The 26,985-nt window shown below is 38.2% G+C and overlaps 1 protein-coding gene across 2 annotated transcripts in view; it reads left to right on the top strand.

The window, feature by feature from the left end:
* The window catches only part of NAE1 (NEDD8 activating enzyme E1 subunit 1), a 53,003-nt gene that overhangs the window by 9,364 nt on the left and 16,654 nt on the right, over window positions 1-26,985 (top strand). Inside the window, exons 4-11 of one of the 2 annotated variants that reach the window (XM_036752377.1) lie at window positions 5,179-5,209; window positions 6,270-6,341; window positions 6,730-6,809; window positions 7,825-7,934; window positions 8,892-9,001; window positions 12,020-12,082; window positions 12,462-12,525; window positions 13,036-13,127. In XM_036752377.1, coding sequence (XP_036608272.1) covers window positions 5,179-5,209; window positions 6,270-6,341; window positions 6,730-6,809; window positions 7,825-7,934; window positions 8,892-9,001; window positions 12,020-12,082; window positions 12,462-12,525; window positions 13,036-13,127 — 622 coding nt within the window. The remainder of the gene's footprint in view (window positions 1-5,178; window positions 5,210-6,269; window positions 6,342-6,729; window positions 6,810-7,824; window positions 7,935-8,891; window positions 9,002-12,019; window positions 12,083-12,461; window positions 12,526-13,035; window positions 13,128-26,985) is intronic. The other variant, XM_036752378.1, reaches the window with a different exon arrangement.

The raw sequence follows: 26,985 nt of genomic DNA, 5'->3' as shown, positions 1-26,985 counted from the left end.
AAGTGTGAGTGAGGCATTGTCTTTTCTAGTATAAGCCAGTCTGTTTGGCATAAGAGGAGAGTATTGGAGGTGGAAATCCAGAATTCTGGGTTGGAGTACTAGTTCTGCTTTTTCTGTGTCATTTGGCAGATAATCATCTTCTCTGCCCCTCTATTTCATCATCTGTAAAAAGGCCATTATAATGTTTGTACTGCCACAAAAATGCTATAGCAGTAGAGGTCTGGGGCATGGAGGTGGACCTTGATTCTCAAAGGCTATTACAGTAAAGCACAAGTTCAGGCAGATTCTGCTTAACTGAAAAACCTTTGAATACTGTGCTGGCCGACAGATGGTTTCTGTTGTCTGCAGGCCAGTGTAAAAGGTTCATCACCAGCAAATTAGCCATTATGTGATGAATTTTAGGCTACAGTTACCTATGAAAGAGAAACCATATAAAACAAGGCCCTGGTCCTATGTGACTCTTTCTACTTTTGTACTATCAGTGGCAAAAGATGGGCAAAGTTGCTAAGAAAACAAACATTAATTTAACTGTCGATACTTTTAAGTACATGATCTCTGTCAAATATCACTGCATGGATATACTGTGGAAGGAACTGAATCACATAAATATCAGCATTCTTGCTACAAATAAAGCCAAAGACAAAAAGAAGTTGCACCTAACTGGAAGCATGGCTTATGGGTTCTTCTCTGAGGTGAATGAAGGAATAGATTTAATCTTGTCTCTGCAGGAAGCAAAAGCATCACTTTGTGGGTTATTTGCTAATTTTGCCTTGTGATACTTATAAGCACATGTAAGTAAACAAACCACCATGAAGGTATGGTGGTAAATTAGATGTCAATATCTGTAGCAGGTGAGTATGTAGGAAAATTCTCTAAAGGATCGGTGAGTCAGCAAGCTTTATTAAGGGCCTGCTCTGTGTCCCGCACTGTGCTGGCTGCTGAGGATGCAAATACAAATAACCAAATGATTTCTTTTCTCGAGAAGCTTCCATTCTGACAGGGGATGCAACAAAAACAGATATAAGCATAGACAGACTAAACATAAAGGGAATAAATTCAAAGTGTTACAAGGTAGTTGCAAAGGAGGACACTAGTAGTTGTGGAAATCAGGAAAGGCTTCATGTAGAAGGTGGTACTTGAACTCAGTCTTGAAAGAAGAGAGGGATTCTTTGAAGCAGAAGTGAGGAGAAAGCAAATTCCATATTCTCTAAATCAAATCAATATACATCTTAATACTCATTGACTATGATATGAAGTTGGACACGGTAGGACACGGAAAATTATTCAAAAATGTGGCTTAAGATCAAGAAAGGAAAGAGACCTAAGGCTTAGAGACTATTTGGCAGCCTTATACCTTTATATCCTAAGTACTTTCTTCAAATGATCATCAGAAGATGCTAAATGCGGCAAATAGAACAATATTACCAAAAATGAAATGTAATATATCTGAGAAAGGAAATGACTGATTAGCTATGTGGGAGTCATTACAGAACCAGATGTCTGTATGGAGTCAGATCATTGCCTGGTAAATCAGTATCAACTTAGAAAAAAAAATAAAGATAGGGATACTATATGCAACGAAGTGTCCTCCAGCCAGACCTATTTAAATAAGCTTGTTGACTCTGAAAAATGGGAAATGAGCAAAAATAAAGATATTGACTCTTCTCTTCATTCCTTGAAGAAGATAACCATTAACAAAAGTTATCACAACAAGGAGGTCAAAAGAGCCTAGAAGTCACCTCCATCAGTGAACATCTGATTTCCTTGCCAGATGGAGAGACAGAAATGATGACCAGGCACATTACCATTTTGGAATATAAAACATGGAAGATAATTTATTATGGATAGAGTAGCTTCATAAAATAGTGATGGTGTCCAAGGTACTTAAGAAGAAGTTAGGAAGAGCTGGACCTGACAAAGAAAAGGAGGGACACATGTTGGAGACAAAAAAATTTTAAAGTCCTTAGGAATTAATTTTCAAGATATCCCAAAGAGGAGAGGATCCCAGAAGAATGGGAAATATTATGGATGGTAGTTACCAAAAGTAGGGGATTTACAAAGACATTAGCAACTCCTATCCCACATATAACTATGTAGTAACTATTATCTCAAATGAGATAATATTATATAGTGCTTAGCCCAGTGCCTGGCATATAGTAGGTTCTGTATAAATGCTTATTCCCCCCTCCTTCCACAATATGTCTACTTTCTCATCTTTCTAAAATCTTTGAGGAAGGACCATATACATACTGAAGGTTTCCTTAAGGAAATTAGGAGAAGGGAATGATCAGACTTAGGCAATTTTCTATCATTTTCACATCTTCACTAATGTGTAAAGAATATAAGGGCACAGTTTGTCTGTTTGCTGATTATATAAGAGCACTTGAGTCATTTGGGTAAAATATTTAAAGACTACAAAAATATACCAATTTTAAAGACTACCCAAGGAAACTACTAGCATATATTTGTGGCCTACAAAATTGCATGACCTGTCTGACCATAGAGATAATTTTAACAGACCGATGAGTTTTAACATCAAGAGGAACATCCAGGAGAGAGACAGACATCCAGGGAGTTTGCCATTGTCTTAGAGACATATTTTCTTGACAAGGAGATTTTACAGATGCTCTTGTTTACATGTAACATTGTGCTAATTGCTTTAATCCTTTTCAGGGCATTCTAAATGATAGCTATGATTACTCAGTGGGGATTGGTTTAGTAATGCAAAAAGACCAAAGTGGATAAAGAACACCTGTCGACCAGATTGTGACTTATACGTGAATGTGTAACTAGCCCTTTTGTACATTTGTACAGGGGGAGACAGGGACAGGACAATAGGGACAGTGGCTTATATAGGAAGAAAGATTGGTCTGGATCACATTGAGGAAATGGTGTCATGTTTTCAGGGATCCCTTGCTACATCAGTGTTCTCTCAGGGATGGTCTATGACACTGAGTCATGGAACACTGTAATCTCAGAAGATTCACAATTACATGTTGAGGGTTGAGGGAGCTCAAGTCCAGGAACCCCAAGACTGGAATTCCCAGACAGGGTCATTGAGAGGGAGTGCCCCTCAAAGACTCGAGTACTGGAGAGGGTCAGGGCCGTCTGGAATGAATTCACGATCTCAAACATTCTTTAAGTCAAGGTGGCAAAGATTTATTACGCTTTACAGCGGGCAAGAGTTCTTAGGGAACCTGCAACCTTACAGGGCTACAGAGAGAGTTTAAGTACAAGATTTGGGGGGTGAAACCTGTCAATTAGGTGTTTTGGGGTGGGATTAGGTAGTGGTTAAGGGTTGGTCAGTTCTTAAAGGAACATGCACATTTAGTATTTACTGCGCAGGTGTATTACCCGGAGTTCTCTAGGAAATAGCCCACAGCGAGGGGTTGCTAGGGGTGTGGTTTTGACTGTGAAACATCACTAAGTCATCCGCTGGTCACGGCTGCCTGGCAATATCGAGGTGGCCTCCATCAAATGTCTTGTTAGACAAGATGAATGTAAGGGAGTATACATTTGACTATGTCTAGAATACATATCAGGAAGGTCAGTAAGTAGTAAATATTGTTATGTCCCAATGCACAGCCAATTAGCAATACGCAAGGAGTTGGGCCAATAAATTCTCTATGTGCAGCTGGCCACTGTGATTTTAGAACTGGGGTCCAGGCAGAGACTAAGGAGAAATGTGATGTTAGAATTAGGGTCCGAGGATAGGCACCCCATCATACGAGTGACCCACAGAACAACAGAAAGATGCCCAGTGGCTGGATGCAAACCAAGAAGGACTTGCATGGAGAAGTGCAATAAAGGGCATATATGACTAGAAATAGAAGTAGACTAATCACATAATTCAGTTTAACAGGAATTTATTAAACACCTACTACCTTCAAGACACTGCTGCCAGGCATTGAGCATACAAGTACAGAAACAAAACAGTCCTTGCCCTCAAGGAGTTTACATTCTATCAGACGGAAAATAATAGGTACACAGCTGGGTGACCAAGATTTTGGGCTCACATAGTCCAGGACCAATTCTAAGAGCCACCCCGAGAAGGCCATTTTATCTTCTGGGTTTGTTTGGTTTTTGTTTTTATGAGTACTTAGAAAAAGTTGTAGAAAGGGTAACCACAGGAGTCACATAACTAAAAAGTTAGAAAGTTTATATTAGAGCAGGCCTTCTTATTCCTAACTCAGTGTTCTGCCATGCTATCCCCATGAAATACATTTTTAAAAGATATTTTTGAATTTTATAAACTTTGAATCATGTATTAGTTATTACTACTATTTTCTTGGATATGTAACCATCCTAGGAACAGGAGGAAAAAAAAACTTTGTACTGTATGTGATAAGTACTTTGTGTTTTGGAAAAGTTTTCTCATGGTGTCCATTCCTCAAAGAAGTTAATTTAAAAATAAACTAAAATAAGTTTAAATTTAAAAAAAGATATCTGTGTACAAGACTATAAAGAATATTGTACTTAGAATTTATAGAACTATAAAGGAAAAGTTATTCCAAAGTCCCAATTTAAATTTCTAGTATTCATATTCTTGTAGGAAATCTTTGAGAGTGTTTTCAGAGAATAATAATAAATAGTCGAGGATAACATGAATGCAGTCCATGTTGGCTTTTCATTTTTTTCTGTAATTTCTGTTAGACAAACTTAAATTCATAAGAAAAATATAATAGCAAAACCATGTTTTCCTGTCCATAAATAGCTCTTTGGTTTGACTTCATGCATGAAATAAAAGTACTATTATTCATTTCCTTAAATTACTTTGTCATGGTTTGATTGGTTAGCTTTGTTCATTCAGGCATGGTGTTCCTGAGGACAACACTTGCTTCCATTCCTACACTGATCAGTTGACTGGCCACAGACTGTGTGGCCAGGACTTCTCACTCCATACAACATCTCATAGATTTGTTTTATTGATCTAGATTAAAATGTGGAAAGATAGGAATGAAATAGAAAAATCAGTGTTACATAAAGAAAGGTTCGACTTTCTTATGGAATTTTAATGTTTTTCTTCCAGAAAATTGCTAAACTCTGAAATAGTTTTATTATTAAATAATAATTAAAATTTTATATTTCTGTTATGAACTAAATTTACTTTGTGGTACAATTAATATTTCCTTATGGTAAAATAAGACTTTAATTTCTCTTTTGTTTTGTCACCTTTAGTTTTTTTCTTCAAAGAAGCAGTATTGGAAAGGTAAAATCATGTTTGCTCTATGTATTTGAATGTAGTTCTGTCTTGCTTGGAAATCCTGAAGAACTTTATTAGTTCAGACTGAAAAAAAAATTGAATCTGATTATTTGTTTCATAATGCTTATAAAGGTATCTGAAAATGGAAACATTTCTATGTAACTTTTGGGTAGTTATAAAAAGCTCAAATGTATAAGCATATATAATATGTGCATACACATATATACATATATTTATTTGTTAGGTTTTTACTCTTTGCCACTTAGTTACATTGTGATTTGCAAGAACGTTCAGGGCTTATGGGGTGTTTTGATATTTTATTTTGTCTTGGTCTCAGGCACTCAAGTTTTTTTAAAGTTTTATTACTGTTTTAATTAAAGATTAGCCAAAAAATTCTATCTTTAAATAATTTTTTCCTCAAAATTTATTCCTCTTTTCCTGCGTGAGTGCTACATACCAAGCTTAAAATTGATTTCTCTTTGACTGCCAGGCCCTTGTTCTGATCATCAGTGGTCAGTCACTGTCTGCTTCTGTAGATGCAGGATATTGGACTGAATTGTACTGGCCTCAAAATTCACCCTGGTAATTAGATTTTAAAAATTAAAATAAAATATTAGATTATTTTCTTATTTGCCAATTTCTTATAAAAAACAAAGTACCAAATACATGGTTTAAAAAAAATTCTTCTCACTTGTATTCTGGTTAATTAAGTTTTTCACAGAAAGTTAGATCTTGAAGGAACTGTGGGAGTCATCCAGTCTCAACCCCTCCCCCCTTGTTTTACAGATAAGGAAACTTGAGATCCTGAGAGGTTGTGACTATCTATGGTCACATAGTGTCTGAGCTGGAACTCAAACTCAGGTCTCCTAATTATAAGTTCAGCATATATTTTAAGTGATATTTCCTTTTACTCTCTATGTAAAGTATCATTTTAAAGAGGATTGCTAGAGATATGCATGCAGTTTTAATAGCATTGCAAGGCAAGTTTTGCAATATGTGGAAATTAGCAGTTGTATAACCAGAATATCCCTAACTTCAATCAATTGCTTTGTTTATTTTGAAAAAGAACCGAGCTCAAGCTGCCATGGAACTCTTACAAGAATTAAATAACGATGTCTCCGGGAGTTTTGTGGAAGAGGTGTGTGTATCTTTTAATTTATTGCTGCCTTTTAAAAACTGATCGTATTCCAGTTTGTTCACCTGATAACTGATGAAAATCCTAGGATTATTGTCTTGGTTCTTAAATAACGTCATATTAGGGATGAAGGGAGAGAACAGAAAGGGCTGCAAAGATCACTTGAGTCCTGAGGTAGGACACAGTAGCAGAAAGAGTATTAAAGCAGGGATTACTAGAGCTGAGTGTGAATCTTAAATAATGTCATCCCTTAAAGGCATCTGTCATTGACCTGATTTAACTTTGGTAATGCCTGCATTATTTCCTGTTTTCTAACATTATTTGAAATTGTTCTGCCTTACTGAAATGTGAATGTCAAATTGTTGGAATTTTTTTCTCCTGTCCTATTTAGAGTCCAGAAAAACTCCTAGACAATGATCCTTCATTTTTCTGTAGGTTTGATGTGGTGGTAGCGACTCATTTGCCAGAAAGGTACATCTTTATGTCCACAGCCATTGGGACATGGGGGAAGGGGCTTTCATTCTGCTCTTAGACCTAGATTGTTTCTTTTTCCCAGAAAGGATGATACTATGCAGATAATGCATGAATGCTACATAGTAGCTTTTGCTTGAATGCATGAATGAATGCATTGAATGAATAAAAGCATGAATGCTTTTATATTAAGCACCTGCAAACTGATTGTCCCTGAAAAGACAGGCAAAGGAATAGAGGGAGGAAGGGTAACTTTTTTTTTTTAATATTGGAATAGTACCCTAAATATTTACCAAGAAACATCAGTAGCAATTATGATAATAGAAAACATTTTGTTCAAGCCTAAGTGGTTTATAAATACTTCTCACCATTTAATTTTCTTGGGTTATAACAATGATAGAGATTTTTGAAAATGTTTTCAAGCAGTACTCTTAATTGGAAAAGTGTAAAATTTCGTCCCTTTCTAGTCCTAAGGATATATATTTGTTTTGAGTTTGAACCCGTATGCAAGTAAACATTTGCATTTCTCTGTAATACTTAATTTCTTTGTCTAAATATACCATTTGTATCTTTCCTTTTGTCATAGTCAATTAATAAACATTTATTAAGTACCTACTATGTGCCAGGCACTGTGCTAAGTGCTGAGGATACAAAGAAAGGCAAAAAGACAGTTCCTGCCCTCAAGGAGCTCACAGTCTAGTGGAGGAGACAAGTAAACAAATACGTACACTATATACAGGATAAAAAGTAAATATTTAAGAAAAGGAAGGTACTAGAATTAGGAGGGTTTGGGAAAAGTTTTTTGTAGAAAATGGGATTTTATCTGGAACTTGAAGGAAACCCAGAGGCAGAGATGAGGGAGAGCATTCTAGGCATGGGGGACAGCCAGAAGAAATGTTTAGAACTGAAAGATATACCAGTAAAGAGAGCTTTACGTTGCTTTGTTTTAATGCTGTTTGGGGTATATTTTTGTCTGTTTGCTTCATATTTTGATGTATTTTGCTTTCTTTTGCAGTACGTTGCTACATTTAGCAGAAATCCTTTGGAATGCTTGCATCCCTCTTTTGGTCTGTAGAACATATGGGTTGGTTGGTTATATGAGGATCATCATAAAAGAACATCCAGGTAAGAGAATGTAAAAGCAATTTGAGTTTGAATTTGTGTGCATGTAAACTTGATACAATTTTAGAAAATGAATTTTAGTTTTCTACAGGGTGTCCCTATAAGTTGTAGTGCATCTTTAAGCTAGGACTCATAAGGTGCTCCATTCTGTATTAGATGTTGTGTTGACATACTTTTTGTCTTAATTGCATTGAAGATGATTCTGCCCCCAGAAGAATTTTTTTAGAGGAATAGTTGTTCAAATTTCATTTATTTATTTATTTATTTATTTGTTTTTCTCAGGGGGGAAGGCAGGGCAATTGGGGTTAAGTGACTTGCCCAAGGTCACACAGCTAGTAAATGTGTCAAGTGTCTGAGGCCTCATTTGAACTCAGGTCCTCCTGACTCCAGGGCCGGTGCTCTACTCACTGCACCACCTAGCTACCCCTCAAATTTTATTAAAGTCAGGGCCTTTATTTACTTTGGTTTTATAATGTGCCCAGCACAAAGCATGAACTTACTTGTACTTAACTATCAGAGGCAAAAAAGATACCATGTATTTTGAGCAATGACTTTCATTAGTGAAAGAAAAGCATCTGCAAAGAGTTTAAACCCGGACTCTATTACCGATTCACTGTGTGACCTTGGGCGAGTCATTTCTCTTCTTTGGGCTCAGTTTCTCAGAATCTGTGAAATAAGAGGGTTCATCAGGAGGCAGTAGATCCCAGGGTTTGGAGAATCATTTAGTTCAGGTCCTCATTTTTTACAGGTGATGCACCTGAGGCCCAGAGAGAGAAAGAAATGACTTGGCCAAGGTCATTCAGGAAGTAATTAGTAAGCCGGGATTTGAACCTAGATCTTCCAGTGCTCTTTCTGCTCTTGTGTCCTGCCTCAGAACTCAGTTGATCTCTGCAGCCCCTTCACTCTCCCCGTCTTCCCTTAGGTAAACTCAGCTGGTTACATATCTTGTTTGTTTCACAGTAATAGAATCTCATCCAGACAATGCACTAGAAGATCTTAGGCTGGATAAGCCATTTCCTGAGCTAAGAGAGCACGTACAGTCCTATGATTTGGACCACATGGAGAAGAAGGTGGGTACTACGTTTGTAATTCATCCTTATGACGAGAAATCAGCACGTTTTGTACATTGGTTTGCTTGTGTAGTTGGTCATCACTGTTAAGGGCAGTTTTCACTCATATTGAAATGGCTCAGTGCCTTCTTCTAGATTTGTTTATTAAGCCATGTGAATTCAATGAATATGTTCATTAAATTTATCAGTAACCATCTAAAGAGAAGATACATTTTTCTTCTAGACCAGGGATGGAGAACCTTCAGCCTTGAGGCCACATGTCGCCCTCAAGTGCAGGCCTTTGACTGAATCCAAACTTCACAGAACAAATCCCCTTAATAAAAGGATTTGTTCTGTAAAACCTGGACTCAGTCAAAAGGCCATACCTGAGGACCTAGAAGGCCACATGTGGCCTTGAGGCCACAGGTTCTCCAGCCCTGCTCTAGAATGAGAACACCAATAGAATGCCTGTCTTTCCTCCTCCCCCCCCCCAATCTGTTTAATATGTGGCCATCTTTTAAAGGTCCACTCAGATTCTGTCTCTTCCAGGAAGCTCTCTCCTCCCAATGAGGAGTCACCTTGTTTCCCCTCAAATCTCATACCCTCTTCTGGTTGGTAATGATCATTCCTTCCCTCAGATCTCAGACCAAACTTTGCCCTTCTCTTACACATTTATCTTGGGTTATTTTGCACTGTTATAATTTGTACTATGTCTTATCCCCATACTAGACTATAAGCTTTATGAGGGCAGAGAATGTAAATTATCTAAACTTTGTTTCTCCCCCAGAGCTCAACACACAGAAGGTGCTTAATAAATATTTGCTAAATTAAATTGGAATCCTTAGATTTGAGTTCCAGCTGAGCTGCTTCCTCTGCTTTGTGGCCCCTGGGACCTCACTGGGACTCTGCCTAAACTTACCTGTCTGCCAAGCTGTTGGGGTGGGGGGGTGATAATAGCACCAGGCAGTCAGCTTTGAATTTATTAAGCACCTACTTTGTACCATGCCTGGAGGGTATAAAGACCCAAATGCAAAAAGCCCTTCTCAGGTTGGGACATAACACATACACATATAAGTCTATGCAGGAGGGAAAGAGCAAGCAGTTGAGGAGATCAGGAAAAATTCCTGGTAGAAGGTGGTGCTTGAGCTGAGTCTTTGAAGGAAATGAAGAATTCTCTGGGCTGAAGATGAGGCCTTTGGGGATAGTACCAGAGCACAGGACAGAGATGGAGTGTTGTCTGGCCAGAAGGTAAGCATGTATAATGAAGCTGCAAAGGTCAGCTGAGGCCAGATCATGAAGAGCTCTAAATATGAACTGGAGGAGTCTCTATTTTGTCCCAGAGGTAACAGGAAGCCATGCACACCCGCATTTAGAAAAAGCCAGAAATGGCAGCAATATGGAGCACGCAGCAATATGGAGCATGCGTCTGGGAGGGGAAAGGCAGAGAGACCAAGTAGAAGACCATTGCTGAAGACCAGACAAGAAGTGAGGCGGCATTAAGATGGGGGCTGTGTGAATAGAAAGAAATAGATCAATATGAGAAATGATGTGGAGGTAGACAGGGAAGAGTTGGCAGCTTAGAGGCTGTTTGGGGTGAATCAGTGTGAGGAGTAAAGCATGATGCCGAGGTTTCAGTAAGGAAATTGGGATGAGGAGTAATTTAAGTATATACTGTATTTAAGAAATTCATAGGAAAAAAAAAGAAATTCATAGGGCATGTAGTTTGAAATGTACAGTTGGTGATTTGTGATATGAGATAGGATGTTAAGAGAGAGACTTGGTCTGGTTATGTAAATCTGGGAATATCTGAATAAAGATGATTATCAAACCTATGGGAGCTAATGAGGTCTCCAAGTGTAGAAGGGACAAAAGACCACAGCTCAGGAGCTTTGGGGTATAGCCACAGTTGGGGCTAGCCAAGGAGACAGAGCAGTGGACACACAGTTAGGAAGATAACCAAGGAACAGGAGTGTCACAAAAATCCAGAGAGGAGAGAGCATTCAGGAGAGAGGCTGATGCTGCATAGAGATCTAGAATGATGAAGGCTAAGATCAAAACCATTATATTTGGCAGCAAATAGCACATTGGGAACTTTGGAGAGTAGTTTCAGTGGCTGATGTTGTCAGAAGCTGGGTTGAAAAGGGTTAAAAAATTAGAAGAGAGGATGTGGGTGGAGTGAATGGAGACAACTTTTTCTAGGAGTTTGGCTGGGAAGGGAGGAGAAATACAGGCTGATAACTTGAAGAGATGGTTGGGTCAAAGGAGGATTTTCTTTTTTTAAATATTTCATTTTCCCACCAATTAAATGTTAAAACAATTTTTAAACATTTGGTTTTTTTTTAAGTTTTGAGTTCCAAATTCTGTCCCTCCCCTCCTGCCTCCCTAAGATGGTAAAGCAATCTGATATAGGTTATACATGTGCTATCATGTTAAACATTCAAAGGAAGATTTTCTAAGGATGGAGGAGATCTAGATGTAAACACAGCAGGGAAGGAGACAGTAAATAGGAAGAGATTGGAAATTAGAGAGAAGGGGGATGATTGCCAGAGCTGATGAGAGGAATCATGGACACAGGTAGAGGGGTTGGCTTTGGTGAGAAGGGCTGCTGCTGTCAGAGGGCAAGGTAATGTGAGGGTACTTAATGGTCACAGGAGGACCTTGTGGCGATTGAAGGCCTCTACATCACAGGGGGATGGAGGATGGATTAGAAAACGCCTGTGAGTATTTGGTACACGAGAAGAAAGACATTAACAGGAAAAATGAGACAGTAAAAAAATAATCTACCCACTGACCATAATAATAGCTCCTGTTTCTGTGAGACTTCAGTTTTACTGAGTACCTTTTCCCTCAAAACCCTACAGTGTAGTGGGAAGACTGGAGTTTCAGAGAGGGTCGTTCTTTACTTGTTCATGTCTTATCACTAGGAGTTTTGAGAGTGGGGATTCTAAGCCAGGGCTCTTTAATTCAAGTCTGTGGCCCTTTTATCAGCCATGACTGTGTATTCAGCCTTTCTCTGCTTTGTCTCCTCTTTTTTCTCAGGACCACAGCCACACTCCATGGATTGTGATTGTAGCTAAGTATTTGGCACAGTGGCATAGTGATGTAAGTCTTTTTTTTTTCTTGTTTTTTTTTCACAGATATTATTATAAAACACCAGTCGTTAGGTTTTTTTGGCTATTCTTTTTTCCTGGGAAAAAAGGGCTTTTAAAATTGTGTAGTTCTTTTGACAGGTTTTTTAATCAGCAAAAGTATTTAATTACATGAATGTCATTCTGAAATTTTTTGAGGAGGAAAATTGGGAAGGTATAGCAAAACACTATAAAATTTTCTTTTAAATTCACCTAATGATTCTTTGGTTATTTATTGAAAAACAAGTAAATATTAATTATCTGTCCAGTTGTGGGAATTTAAAACATGTGAACTCTAGATTTTTGTGTATTGAGTTTATATAACCACATGAGGCTTTTTATTTTTACTTTAGAAGAATGGACAAATACCTAAAACATACAAAGAGAAAGAAGCCTTCAGAGATTTGATTAGACAAGGTAATATTATAAAATGTAATTGTGGAGTGTAAAATACTTGAAAGAGCAACCAAAAATCTATGTTTCACTTGAGGCACATTTTTTTATTTACTTTGAGATTGCATTTCTTAACATTTTTTTAGTACCTGTCCTCATCTGCTAGAGATATAAACATTTTTCTTTTCCCTTAGGGAGGCTAAGACCCATTTTTCATTTTTCTTTTTTTTTTTAATCTTAATATCTTACTTTTTTCCCAATTACATGTAAAAACATTTTTTAAGTTTTCTCCTACCCTCCCTCTCCCATCATTGAGAAGGCAAGCAATTTGATAAAGGTTATACATGTGCAGTTATGCAAAATATATTTCCATATTATCAAGATCCATTTTTCATATGAAGTTTAAAGTTTTTCCTAAACCATATCCATCTTAAGGTACAGTGTACTGACTTGCCCCTAAAAATGCTAGAATATGAGATGATGGGGAGGAAAAGAAGGAAGAACTCATTTCTTTTTTAATTTCTGCCCAAATAGGTATTCTGAAGAATGAAAATGGTGTTCCAGAGGATGAAGAAAATTTTGAAGAAGCTATTAAAAATGTGAACACAGCACTAAGTACCACTCAGGTATTGTGAGTATTATCAACTCATTAAATAGTCAATAAACATATACTAAGCAATTGATATTTGTCAGGCACAATGATAAACACCAAGAATCCAAAGAAAGGCAAAAGGAGTCACATTCTAATGTGGGAGAAACAGCATACAAATGATTAGGTAGATACAAGATAGATACAGTGTAAATGGAAGGTAATCTTAGCAAGAAGGGAATTTGGAGGGAAAGGAGGGTTGGTGACTAGGAAAGGTCTCTTGCCAGAAGACAGGATTTGAGTGAGTCGTGAAGGTAGGAGTTAGAAGTGAGGACGGAGAGTATTCCAGGCATGGAGGACAGCCAGTACAAATTCACTGATGAGGGAGATGGAGAGCCTATTCAAGGAACAGTGAATAGGTCATTACAGCTGTGGAAAGATAAGAAGGGGCCAAGTGTTAAAAGGCTTTATTTTTTTTATGAATATTTTTGTTAATTTATTGATCTCCCTCACCCCACTCCCTTCATTCTCTTTTGTGATTTTAGCTGTCAGTCAAAATGACCTTGCTACTAGCCACTTTTTAATTAAATTAAAGCCTTTGTTGTCTTGATGTTCTCTGATTTTTGGTTATTACAAGTACAGCAGCAGAATGTATATGCTAAACTTTAAACATAAGGCAGATTCTTCTAGTTTTATCTATCAAATGCAGTTTACTTTACACACATATCCAACATTTAAACCATCAAGAACTTTATAAATGCAGCAATCTACAAGAATGTACCTAATAACTTATCAGTATACACATAACTCTTCTCCATTTTATGTGACACTGCTCCAGATCATAATAGTCTTTCTCAGTTTTTGCTTACCCAAAATAACATTCGTGGTATTTCCCTTACTCAGACGAAAGTCCGATTTTCTTCTGACCAGTACATCCCTTAATTTGCCCTCTTTTTTATCACTCCCCTCCCTTTCTATTATCTCCTTCCCCTCCTACTTCCATGTTGAGTAAGATATATTTCTATGTTTAGTTGAATGTGTATATCTGTACTTTCCTCTTTAAACCAATTCAGGGGACAGGGAAGTTCAAGCGTTACCCCCCCCCCCCACCATGCCCCATTTTCCCCTCCACTAGAAAAGCTCTTCCTTGCATTCCTCTTTTATGTGATATAATTTTCCCCATTCTTCCTCTCCTTTCCCCCTTCTCGCAGTACATCCCTCTTTCTCACCCATTCATTCTTTTTAATATCATTTCAACATAATCAACTTATTCTCATGCCCTCTGTCTATGTAGAGTCCTTCTAACTGCTGTAATAATAATAAAATTCATAGGAGTTTCATGTAAACAGTTTAACCTTATTGATTTCTCTTTCATATTCACCTTTTTATGCTTCTCTTGAGTCTTGTATTTGAAAGTCATATTTTCTATTCATTGCTGGTCTTTTCATCAGGAATGCTTGAAAGTCCTCTGTTTCATTAAATGTCCGTTTTTCGCCCTGAAGGAATATACTCAGTTTTGCTGGATAGATTATTCGCAATTATAATCCTAGCCCTTTTGCCTTCCTTTGATGTGGTAGCTGCTAAATCTTATGTGATCCTACCTGTGGCTTCATGGTATTTAAATAGTTTCTGACTACTTGAAGTATTTTCTCTTTGACCTGGGAGCTCTGGAATTTGGTTCTGATATTCCTAGGAGTTGTCATTTTAGGATCTTTTTCAGATGATTGGTGGATACTTTCAATTTCTCTTTTACCTGTGGTTCTAGGATATTGAGGCAGTTTTCTTTATAATTTCTTGAAATATGATGTCTAGGTTCTTTCTTTGATTATGACTTTCAGGCAGTCTGGTAATTCTTAAATTATCTATCTTTCCTTTATTGATTTTCCAGGCCAGGTCTTTTTCTGATGAAATACTTTGCATTTTTTCTGTTTTTCATTCTTTTGCTTTTGTTTTATTGTTTCTTAATGTCTGATGAAGTCATTGGCTTCTGCTTACCCGATTCTAATTTTTTAGGAGTTTCATCAGTAAAGTTTTGTACCTCTTTTTCTTTATTTTTAATTTTTAATAGTATTTTATTTTCCCCCAGTTACATGTGAAGAAAAATTTTAGCATTCATTTCCACGAGATTTTGATTCCAAATTTTTCTCCCTCCCTCCCCTCCTTTCCCCTCTTCTGAAAATGGTAGGCAGTTTGATATAGTTTATACATGAGCTATCATGTAAGGAATGTTTCCATATTAGTCACACTTGTGAAAGAAGAAACAGATTAAAAAACACGAGAAAGAATAAAGTAAGTGAAAAAAATATGCTTGGCCAATTCTATTTTTTTAAGGTGTTGTTTTCTTCAGTATTTTTTGGTGCCTCTTTTACCAAGCTGTTAATTGTCTTTTCATAATTTTCTTGCACCACTCTTATTTCTTTTCCCAGTTTTTCTTCTGCCACTCTTATTTGGTATTTAAAATTCCTTTTTAAGCTCTTTTAGAAATTCCTGTTTGTCTTATGCCCAATTGCCTGTTTTTTTTTTTTTTTTCCCAAGGCTTTGCTTGTGGCTGTTCTGACAGTATTCTTAAATTTGTGGTTTGGTCTTCTCTGTCACCATAGTACCTTTTTATGGTCAAGTTCTTTGAACTTTATGTTAAAGTTGGGCTCTGTTCCTGGGGTTGGCATGCACTATCCCAAGCTTCAGGCTTTTTCCACATTGCTATTTTCAGAGCTAGTGCTGCAAGTTGTAAGTTTAAGGTTTAAGGTATGATTTGGGGAGAGGTTTGGTCATTGCTTTTCTGTTCTGCACTCTGGTACTTACCCAGGGCCCTACTCCCTTGGGACTGAAAGCCATATTGCTCCTCGGGACCCCTGCTCCCTTGGGACAGCAGAGGACAGCAAGTGCTCCTTTTGATTGAAAGCAGTATGCTTCTTAGGGCCTCTTGTTATTGCAAGCACTCCTCTCCACTCTGAAGCTGTGACCCGGAAATAGCATTGGGCAATGGAGTTGCCAAACAGTGTTTGATCCTACACTCTGAACTAGCACGATGTTCTTCTCGCCAGTTGCCAGATCCCCTTATTGTCTCTGGCTTGAGAACTCCCGAAGCTGCAGCTACTGTTGTTGCTTCCTCCAAGGCCCACAGCTAGTGTTGCCACCACATAAGACCAGCCCCCACCCAGTATCACAGACCACTCCTTCTGACCTCTTAAGTTGTCTTGGTCTGGAAAAATCTCTCTCTCTGACCTTTTGTTGGCTCTGCTGCTCCAGAATTTGATTTGAGATATTAATGTAAAAGTTGTTTGGAGGGAATCTTAGTAGAGCTTGGCTGCTTCCTCTACTCTGCCATCTTGGCTCTGCCGTTGGAGCAAAGTCGGTGAAGGGCTTTAAATGCCAAACAGGATTTCATATTTGATCTGGAGGTCATAGGGAGTCTCTGGAGTTGATGACTATAAGGTTTGTAAAGCACTTTCTTATAACAACCTTGTGAGTTATCTCTGTTATTCCCATCTTACATATGAAAAAACAAGCTCAGGGAAAGAAGAGACTTGCCAATCATCACACAACTAGTCAGTGTTAAGAGTCCCAGGATGTGAACCCATGTCTCCTAAATACCAAGCCCATAGTCTTTCTGCTATCCTAGGGCAGGGCTTCTTAAAATTTTTCCACTTGTGACCCCTTCAGCACTTCTTAAACTGTGAGTTTAAGAAGTTTAAGAAGCACTGAGGGTATTTCTCAAGTATTTTTATTTTTTATTTTTCCTTTTAAATAGTATTTTATTTTTTCCAATTACATATAAAGACAATTTTTAACATTCATTTCTTAAAATTTTATTTATTTATTTATTTTTTAATTTAAATTTATTTATTTAACATATTTGGTTTTCAGCATTGATTTTCACAACAGTTTGAATTACAAATTTTCTCCCCATTTCTACCCTCCCCCCCACTCCAAGATGGCATATATTCTGGTTGCCCTGTTCCCCAGTCAGCCCTCCCCTCTATCACCCCCCTCCCCTCTCATCCCCTTTTCCCTTCCTTTCTTGTAGGGCAAGATAAATTTCTACACCCCATTGCCTGTGTATCTTATTTTTTAGTTGCATGCAAAAATTTTTTTTTTGAACATCTGATTTTAAAACTTTGAGTTCCCAATTCTCTCCCCTCTTCCCTTCCCACCCACCCTCCCTAAGAAGTCGAGCAATTCAACCTAGGCCACACATGTATCATTATGTATAACCCTTCCACAATACTCATGTTGTGAAAGGCTAACTACATTTTGCTCCTTCCCAACCCATCCCGCTTTATTGAATTTTCTCCCTTGACCCTGTCCCATTTCCAAAGTGTTTGTTTTGATTACCTCCACCCCCATCTGCCCTCCCCTCCATCATCCCCCCCCCTTTTATTTTATTTTTTTAATCTTCCTCCCTCTTCTTTCCTGTGGGGTAAGATACCCAACTGAGTATGTATGGTATTCCCCCTCAGGCCAAATCTGATGAGAGCAAGGTTCACTCATTCCCCCCTCACCTGCCCTCTCCCCTCCTCCCACAGAACTGCTTCCTCTTGCCACCTTTATGCGAGATAATCCCATTCTATCTCTCCCTATCTCCCTCTCTCAGTATGTTGCTCTCTCATCCCTTAATTTCATTTTATTTCTTTTAGATATCTTCCCTTCATCTTCAACTCACCCTGTGTCTGCTCTCTCTCTTTTACATATATATATAAACACATATATATATACACATACATACATATACACATAGATATATACATACATACACATTCACTTATATATATATATACATAAACATATATATATATATATATATATCTATATATATCTATATATATATATATATATATATATATGCATATTCCCTTCAACTACCCTAATACTGAGGTCTCATGAATCATACACATCATCTTTCCATGTAGGAATGTAAACAAAACAGTTCAACTTTAGTAAGTCCCTTGCAATTTCCGTTTCTTGACTACCTTTTCATGCTTCTCTTGATTCTTGTGTTTGAAAGTCAAATTTTCTATTCAGTTCTGGTCTTTTCACTGAGAAAGCTTGAAAGTCCTCTATTTTATTGAAAGTCCATATTTTGCCTTGGAACATGATACTCAGTTTTGCTGGGTTGGTGATTCTAGGTTTTAATCCTAGCTCCATTGACCTCCAGAATATCCTATTCCAAGCCCTTCGATCTCTTAATGTAGAAGCTGCCAGATCTTGGGTTATTCTGATTGGGTTTCCACAATACTCAAATTGTTTCTTTCTGGCTGCTTGCAGTATTTTCTCCTTGATCTGGGAGCGCTGGAATTTGGTGACAATATTCCTAGGAGATTTCTTTTTGGGATCTATTTGAGGAGGCGATTGATGGATTCTTTCAATTTCTATTTTGCCCTGTGGCTCTAGAATATCAGAGCAGTTCTCCTTAATAATTTCTTGAAAGATGATATCTAGGCTCTTTTTTTGATCATGGCTTTCAGGTAGTCCAATAATTTTTAAATTATCTCTCCTGGATCTATTTTCCAGGTCAGTGGTTTTTCCAAGGAGATATTTCACATTGTCTTCCATTTTTTCATTCCTTTGGTTCTGTTTTATAATATCCTGATTTCTCATAAAGTCACTAGCTTCCACTTGCTCCAATCTAATTTTTAAAGTAGTATTTTCTTCAGTGGTCTTTTGGACCTCCTTTTCCATTTGGCTAATTCTGCCTTTCAAGGCATTCTTCTCCTCATTGGCTTTTTGGAGCTCTTTTGCCATTTGAGTTAGTCTATTTTTTAAGGTGTTGTTTTCTTCAGTGTATTTTTCAGTATTTTTTGGGGTCTCCTTTAGCAAGTCATTGACTTGTTTTTCATGGTTTTCTCGCATCCTTCTCATTTCTCTTCCCAATTTTTCCTCTACTTCTCTAACTTGCTTTTCTAAATCCTTTTTGAGTTCTTCTATGGCCTGGGGCCAGTTCATGTTTTACTTGGAGGCTTTTGTTGTAGGCTCTATGACTTTGTTGTCTTCTTTAGGCTGTATGTTTTGGTCTTCTTTGTCACCAAAGAAAGAATCCAAAGTCTGAGACTGAATCTGGGCCCGTTATCACTGCCTGGCCATATTCCCAACCAACTAACTTGACCCTTGAGTTTTTCAGTGGGGTATGACTGCTTGTAGACTAAAGAGTTCTATGTTCCACGTTTGGGGGGGAGGTGCCAGCTCTGTCAGACCCACACTACTCCTTCCCCAAGAACCTCCAGCCCGGGCTGGGCTTAGATCTTCAGCAGGCTGTTGCACTCCTGCTCTGATCCGCCACTTAATTCCTCCCACCAGGTGGGCCTGGGGCCAGAAGCAGCAGCAACTGTAGCTGCCCCCGAACTCCTTCCACTCCCGCAGCTTTTCCCACTAACCTTCTCCGAAGTCTTTGGTGTTTGTGGGTCGAGGGGTCTAGTAACTGCCGCAGCTCACATATTCAGGGCGCTAGGGGCCCCATCCGCCCAACTCCAAGTTACTCCAAGTTTGGTTGTTCCACGCCGCTCAGGCTGGGCTCTGCTCCACTCCGTTCCTAGCTCCCAGCTCCCAGCTCCGTGTGGGATAGACCTCACCCAGAGACCATCCAGGTTGTCCTGGGCTGGAGCCCTGCTTCCCTCTGCTGTTCTGTGGGTTCTGCCGTTCTAGAATTGGTTCAGAGCCATTTCTTATAGGTTTTTGGAGGGACTCGGTACGGAGCTCACTCTAGTCCCTGCTTACCAGCCGCCATCTTGGCTCTGCCCCCCTAACATTCATTTTTTAATAAAATTTTGAGTTCAAAGTTTTATATCTCCTTTTTCTCCCTCCTCCTTGAGATTTGATACAGGTTATATATGTTCAATCATGTGAAACATATTTCTGTATTAGTCATGTTGGGTAAGAAGAAACAGAACAAAAGGAAAAAACTACCAAAAAAAATGAACAAAGTGAAAATAACGTGATCCAATCTGTATTCAAATGCTGTAGTTCTTTCTCTGGATGTGGATGACATTTTCCATCATGTGTCTTTTGGAATTATCTTAGATCATTGTATTGCTGAGAAAGGCTAAGTCGGTCATAGTTGATCATCACACAATGTTGCTGTTACTGTGTACAATGTTCTCCTGGTTCTGTTCACTTTACTCAGCTTTAGTTTATGCAAGTCTTTCCAGGTTTTTCTGAACACTGCCTGCTCACCATTTCTTATGGAGCAGTAGTATTCCATTACATTTATATACCACAACTTGTTCATCTATTCCCCAATTGATGCGCATCCCCTCAGTTTCTATTTCTTTGCCACCACAAAAAGAGCTGCTATAAATATTTTTGTACATGTGGGTCCTTTTCCCTTTTTAATGATCTCTTTGAGATACAGACCTAGAAGTGGTATTGCTGGGTCAATGGGTATGCACAGTTTTATAGCCTTTTGATCATAGTTATCAGGTACTTTTAAAAATTGCTAAAGGGAAAAGGATTTAGATGAGAGAGGCAACTCGGTTTTAATAGAGTCAACATCTGAATAATAATTATGTATAGGAATTTGGGCACATACTTTTGGAATGTAGGCGGTGTGACTGAATACACATTTATAACACAAATAGAATCCTGTTTTAATGAGCTTGTAGAAATGTATTGCTTGCTGTATGCAAGCCACATTCAAATGGTAATCCATGCTAGCTAGAGTCTATTGGAAGTGATAATGGAGTTCTTTGGGGGTCTTCTAATTCCTTTTCAAAAAAGCAGATGTTAGTGTATATGCTTGTGTATGATGACAAATTGAAGCTAGAAGACTTATGTGAAAAGCAGTGTTCTGTTAGTCTAATGTGTCAGCCATGTAAGGAGGGCACTCACCTCAGATGCCTCTCACTTCTCACTTGGCCTCACAACTTTGAGACTTCTCAGACTATTCCATGTCCTGCTGCCATCCTACCCTTCCCCACCCCAGCTTCTGTGTGTTGTCTTTGCCTGTTAGATTGTAAACTCCTTGAGGGCATGAACTGTCTTTTTTCATGTTTATGGCCTCAGAGCTTAGCACAGTGCCTGGCACATAGTGGGTGCTTAATAGATGTTTATTGACTGATTGCCAGAGAGGAAAATAATAACTGAGATATAGTGCTTTAAAGTCTGCAAAACCTGGTGTTGCTAACCCAGTACTTGTTTCTTCTTCTGCATTAAATGTATTTGAATTATTTTGATAAATTCTTAATGAAATTTTATATAGTCCAAAATGTTTATGATTTTTCAAAATAAATTGAGGTTGGAATTGTTTGGGAAAGAGAGCCTATCTAGTCACGGCCTTTTGGGACTATAAAATAGTACAACTCATCAGGTGACCTCAAAGTCACAAAAGTGCTTTCAGGTCTCTCGTGTAGCAGAAGCACAGAGCAATCACTGCAGGAATAACACTTGGCAGTTCAGCCAACTCCCTCACATGGCCGGGCTAGCTGAGCCATGATGGTTCCAGGGCTCTAGAACATTCCAGGATTTCTTTCTACTCTGAACTGGTTCTTATCATTCCACCGGCCTCACTAGGAAAGTCAAAGCATCTTCCCCTCAGAAGGAGACTTAATAAGAAAATGTCTCTGAAGTGCTTGGAATTACTTTATCCTTTCCTCTCCCATATAGTAAACACATGACCATTTATAAAACTTCAATGTATTATTTTTTTAAAATGTCAATTTTATTCATATTCAGCCTTGTACAAATATGCATGATGGTGGTTTTCAAAACATTCCTCATAACTCTGGGATAGATGTGCTGTGAATATTATCCTTATTTAACACACAAGGAAACTAGAGGAGAAGGGAGAGAATGAGCATTTATGTAGCACCTACTGTATGCTAATCACTGCTTTACAGATATGTTTTCATCTTATCTATTCTTTCATTTGAATTAAGACTCACATTAGGCGGTAGGCCTTAGTAAGTGTTGAGCTGAGACTCCGGTCTGCCCCATCCAAGTCTACCACACTGTCTTTACAACACAGACATCATACATAACTGAGTCATTTGGTATAGTAAAGTAAATACAAAGTTTGTAGGTGGGGCCCTCAGTTCTCAGCACTGCAGTTTATTAGCTCTGTGATCTTAGGCGAGTATATTCACATGTCTTAGTCTCAGTGTCCTGACGTGTAAAATGGGAATAATAATACTTGTACTACCTTGTGTGGCTCAGATAATGTTAAAACACAAAAGTGTGCTGTAAGTGAGCTATGGAACACAGATCTTTAGAAAAGTATCTCATAACTCATTTATAGAGTGTTTCTTTACAGTTGGTGTTGACACTATGAACATTCACTGTATATACCTGCACAGTGTGTACTTGAATCAGCAATTGTAATTGATACTCGGTTCTGTTGCTATTTTAGAGACTTGTGTGTCTGTGTCACACCCAGTGAGAGGGTTTAACAGGTCTGTCCACTTTGGATCAATGTGATCTCTGTGAGGTTATTTTTTATTTTTCATAAAGTTGGAAAGATTCAGAGCCATTAAGTCCATTTTAGCATTAGCAGGTATTTTTATTACATTCCAAACTTTTTCCACTTTTCTCAAGCCCCAAACATATTATCATGCTTCACACTTAGAGCAGATGATTTAGCCTCCTACTTCACTGAAAAGAGTGGAGCCATCTGATGAAAACTCCCTCTCATCTTCCCTTCTCCATCCCTAACTGCTTCCCAGCATCATCACCCACCTTCTCCTTCCCTCTTATGTCAAAGAAAGACATCCTGCATATTCTGAGACCTTGCTTCTCTCTCACATGTGTTTTCTTTTTTAAATTACATTTTATCTTCAGATTCACATTCTTGTTTGACCCTCTTTCCCACTTCTCCTGGCCAATTTGAGAAAGCAAGAAAAATGAAATTCCTGTTACAAAGATGTATAGTCAAGCAAAATGAATTCCTGCATTGACCATGTCCAAAAAAAAATCATGCCTCAGTCTGTACTCTAAGTTTATTATCCCTCAATCAGGAGGTGGGTTGCACATTTCATATTTAGTTCTCTGGAATTATGGTTGCTCATCATGTTGATTAGAGTTCCTCAGTCTTTTAGAGTTTTTTGTCTTTAAAATATTGCTGTTATTATATAGATATTGTTCTCCTGACCTTACTCCACATAGGTTCATACAAGTCTTCCCCTCTGAAATCATCCTCTTCATCATTTCTTTTTTTTTTTTGGCAGGGCAGTTGGGGTTAAGTGACTTGCCCAAGGTCACACAGCCAGTACATGTGTCAAGTGTCTGAGTCCAGATTTGAACTCAGGTCCTCCTGACTCCAGGGTGGATGCTCTACTCACTGCACCACCTAGCTGCCCCTTCATCATTTCTTATAGCACAGTAGTATTCAATCACATTTATATACCGTAATTTGTTCAGCCATTTCCTAGTTGATGGGCATCCCCCTCAGTCTCCAGTTCTTTGACACCACAAAAAAGTTGCTATAAATTTTTTTTTACATATAGATACTTTTCTTCTTTTACTGATCTCTTTGTGATACCAATCTAGTAGTGTGTCACTAGATCATTGAGTATGCACAGTCTACTAGCTCTTTGGTCATATTTCCAAATTGCTTTCCATAATGGCTGGACTAGTTCACAGCTCAGCTGACAGTGCATTATTGTATTTATTTTCCCACAGACCCAGCAGCATCATCATTTGCCTTTTTGTTAACTTTTCCAAACTGATAGGTGTCACACATGTATTTTTAATCTGTACCTCTCCCCTGCATTCTCCTCTGGCTACAAACATTTTAAGTTTCTTGGTTCCTTCCTTACGTTAACAATAACTCATAACTAGATAGTGCTGAACTGAATAAAGTTATTTTTACCTGATGCTTCTGCTAGCTCCTCAAAAGCTCTGCAGTCTGGCTTCGGCCCCCAGTACCCTTAACTGCTCTCTGAAGTGTCATCTGTTACTTTCTTGTTAAAGATTGAATGGCCTTTCCCCCCAGCCCCTTAGATGTCTTTGAAGCATCAGACACTTTGGATCACCTTTCCCTTGGCTTTAGAGAAACCATACTCTCCTCCTTTTCCTTTTGTCTTTCTGATCAATGCTCCCCCATCTTCCTTCTTCCTCCTTTGGGTGACTTCTTTTCTTTCTCTACAAGGGGAAGGGGCATAATCTCATTCTTTCCAAGAGCACCTCCATGCAGTTCTGGAAGATGATTCCCAAATCTCTATCTCCTCTCTTTTTCTTTCTGTACTCCAGACTCATATCTCCAAATGCCTGTAGCATATCTCTATGTGGATATTCCACTATCATTTCAAATTTCAACATGTCTAAAATTGAATTTATTGTCTTTTCTATCAAAATATACTCAACTTTTATTAGTTCTGTCAGTGGCACCACCATTTATCCAGCTTCTCACATTAAAAACATTTTAATTTTTCCCTTTTTCCCTTTCATATCTGATAAGATATCAGGTTCTATCTTTTCTGCCTCCACAGTATCTCACATTTTTGCCCTCATTGCCACTCATCTGGACTGTTGTGTACTACTCCTTACTGGTCTTTCCAACTTCAAGTCTCCTTAATAATCATTTTTACTAATAATAGCTAGCATTTACATAATGCTTTAAGGTTTGCAAAGTGCTTTACAAATATTATCTCATTTTATCCTTACAGCAACTTTGGATATAGGTGCTATTATTAGACTCATTTTACTGATGAGAAAACTGAAGCAGACAGGTTAAATGACTTGCCCAGGGTCATATAACTAGTAAGGGTCTAAGGCAAGATTTGAACTCAGGTCTTTGTGACTCCAGCTTCTGTACTCTATCCACTGTGACACCTAGTTGCCTCTCTTCTTTTCAGTGTTTCTTTCAGTGCAAGCTTCCTTATGCAGTAATCTGGTTATGACTTATCATAGTTTCCCAAAGTGGGTGATACTGCTCCCTGAAGGGCACTAGAATGATCCAGGGGGCTAGTAATAGCCTCAGGTGCAATAGGTGGGCATTGAATAAAAATAAGGGTTAGCCTAATGTAACCCCAGGAGGATGCTGAGTAATTTTTTTTTAACGGAGGTGGTAGGCCAAATAAGTTTGGGAACCTCTGACTTAGATAAAAGCAAAAATGGCATCTTTATCAATTTTATAGATGACATAAAGCTAGGGGGAGTAGTTAACATACCGGATGAAATAGTCAAGATTCATAAAGATCTTGGCATCTAGTAAGATGAAATTAAATTGGCTTAAATATAAGGTCTTTTGGCTTCAAAAAATCAACCTCCTAAGTATAAGCTTGGTGGACTCATCTTGCTTTTCCTCATGCGCAACATTCCATCTCCTGACACCATACCTTATCACTGGCTGTCCTCCATACCTAGAATGCCCTTCTTCCAGTCTCTGCTGCCAGGCTTCCCTGGTTTCCTTTGAGACTTAGCTTAAATAAGAGGCCACAAAAGAGGCCTTTCTTATCCCTGTCACCTCCCTCCTCCATGAAATCTTTCCTGATCTACCTGCATTTGGGACCTCACAGAGAACTTTGTCTCTCTTTAATAGTTTTGTTGGGAATATTACTGATTGTAATTACTTATGTATGTGTTATATCCCCTTACTAGGTTGTAAATTTCATGTGGACTGGGCCATGCCTTATTTAAATTTTCTGTTTGTCCTAGAATCCAACACATGGCTGTAGACACAATGAAGGTTTAATAAATATGGAATTATTCAGTTTTTAAGCATGAATACATATATTACCTCTTCCATAGGTATTGGAGAACAGATTGTGTTATCAGTCAGTCAACAAGCATTTTTTTTAGTATTTTATTTTTATTTTTCCCCAGTTACATGTAAAAATAATTTTTAACATTTGCTTTTAAAACTTTGAGTTCCAAATTCTCTCCCTTCCTCCCTCTCCACCCCTCCTCATTGAGAAGGCAAGTAATTTGATATAGGTTATACATGTATAGTCATGCAAAACATCCATAGTAGTCATGTTGTGAAAGAAAACACAAACAAAAAAACCTCAAGAAAAACAAAGTAAAACAAAAGTATGCCTCAATCTGTATTCAGACACCATCAGTTCTTTCTCTGGGGATGTAGCGTTTTTCATCATAAGTCCTTCAGAGATGTCTTGGGTCACTGCATTGCTGATAATAGCTGTCATTCACATTTGATCATCTTACAATATTGCTGTTACTTTGTACACAGTACATTTCACTTTGCATCAGCGTATGCAAGTCTCTCCCAGCTTTTCTGAGAGCATCCTGTTCATCACTTCTTATAGCACAATAATATTCCATCATAATCACATACCACAGCTTCAGCCATTCCCCAATTGATGGGCATCCCCTCAATTTCTAATTCTTTGCCCCCAGAAAAGAGCTGCCATAAATATTTTTGTGCATATAGGTCCTTTTCCTTTTTGGTTTTTATCTCTTTTGGGATACATTCCTAGCAGTGGTATTGCTAGGTCAAAGGGTATGCGTGATTTTATAGCCCTTTGGGCATAGTTCCAAATCGCCCTACAGAACAAGCATTTATTAATACCTGGCACATAGCTGGCATCTGTGAGCATTGGGGTTATAAATCCAAAGAATGAAACAATCCATGACGTTTAAAGAGCTTAGATCCAAATGGGGGACACATTCTCCCTATTACTCTAAGTACCTGGGGGAGAGAAAATTTCTCTTTTTCATTTGGTACGTTGTTTTTATTATCACCTCACATAGATTCATCTTGAAAATGCAATTTGATTATTTAAAGAGCAGAATCTATATGGGAAAAAAAGGTAGGTAATGCAAACTGAACCAATTCATAGGAAAATCCAGAGCTGGAAGGGACTTCAGAGCCATCCAGTCTAACCCCTCAGTTTCTTCTTCTGTAAAATGAAGGTTTAGACAAGGTTTAAACAACTTAAGCCCTAGGGGCAGAATTAGAATCCAGGTTTTTTGACTCTGCAATCAATTTTTTTTCCCTGTTCTTAAAT

Source organism: Trichosurus vulpecula, chromosome 3 (genome assembly GCF_011100635.1).
Source record: "Trichosurus vulpecula isolate mTriVul1 chromosome 3, mTriVul1.pri, whole genome shotgun sequence".
Taxonomy (NCBI): Eukaryota; Metazoa; Chordata; class Mammalia; order Diprotodontia; family Phalangeridae; genus Trichosurus; species Trichosurus vulpecula.
Note: the sequence above shows the minus strand (reverse complement) of the source record. Positions and strands in the feature narration are given on the sequence as shown.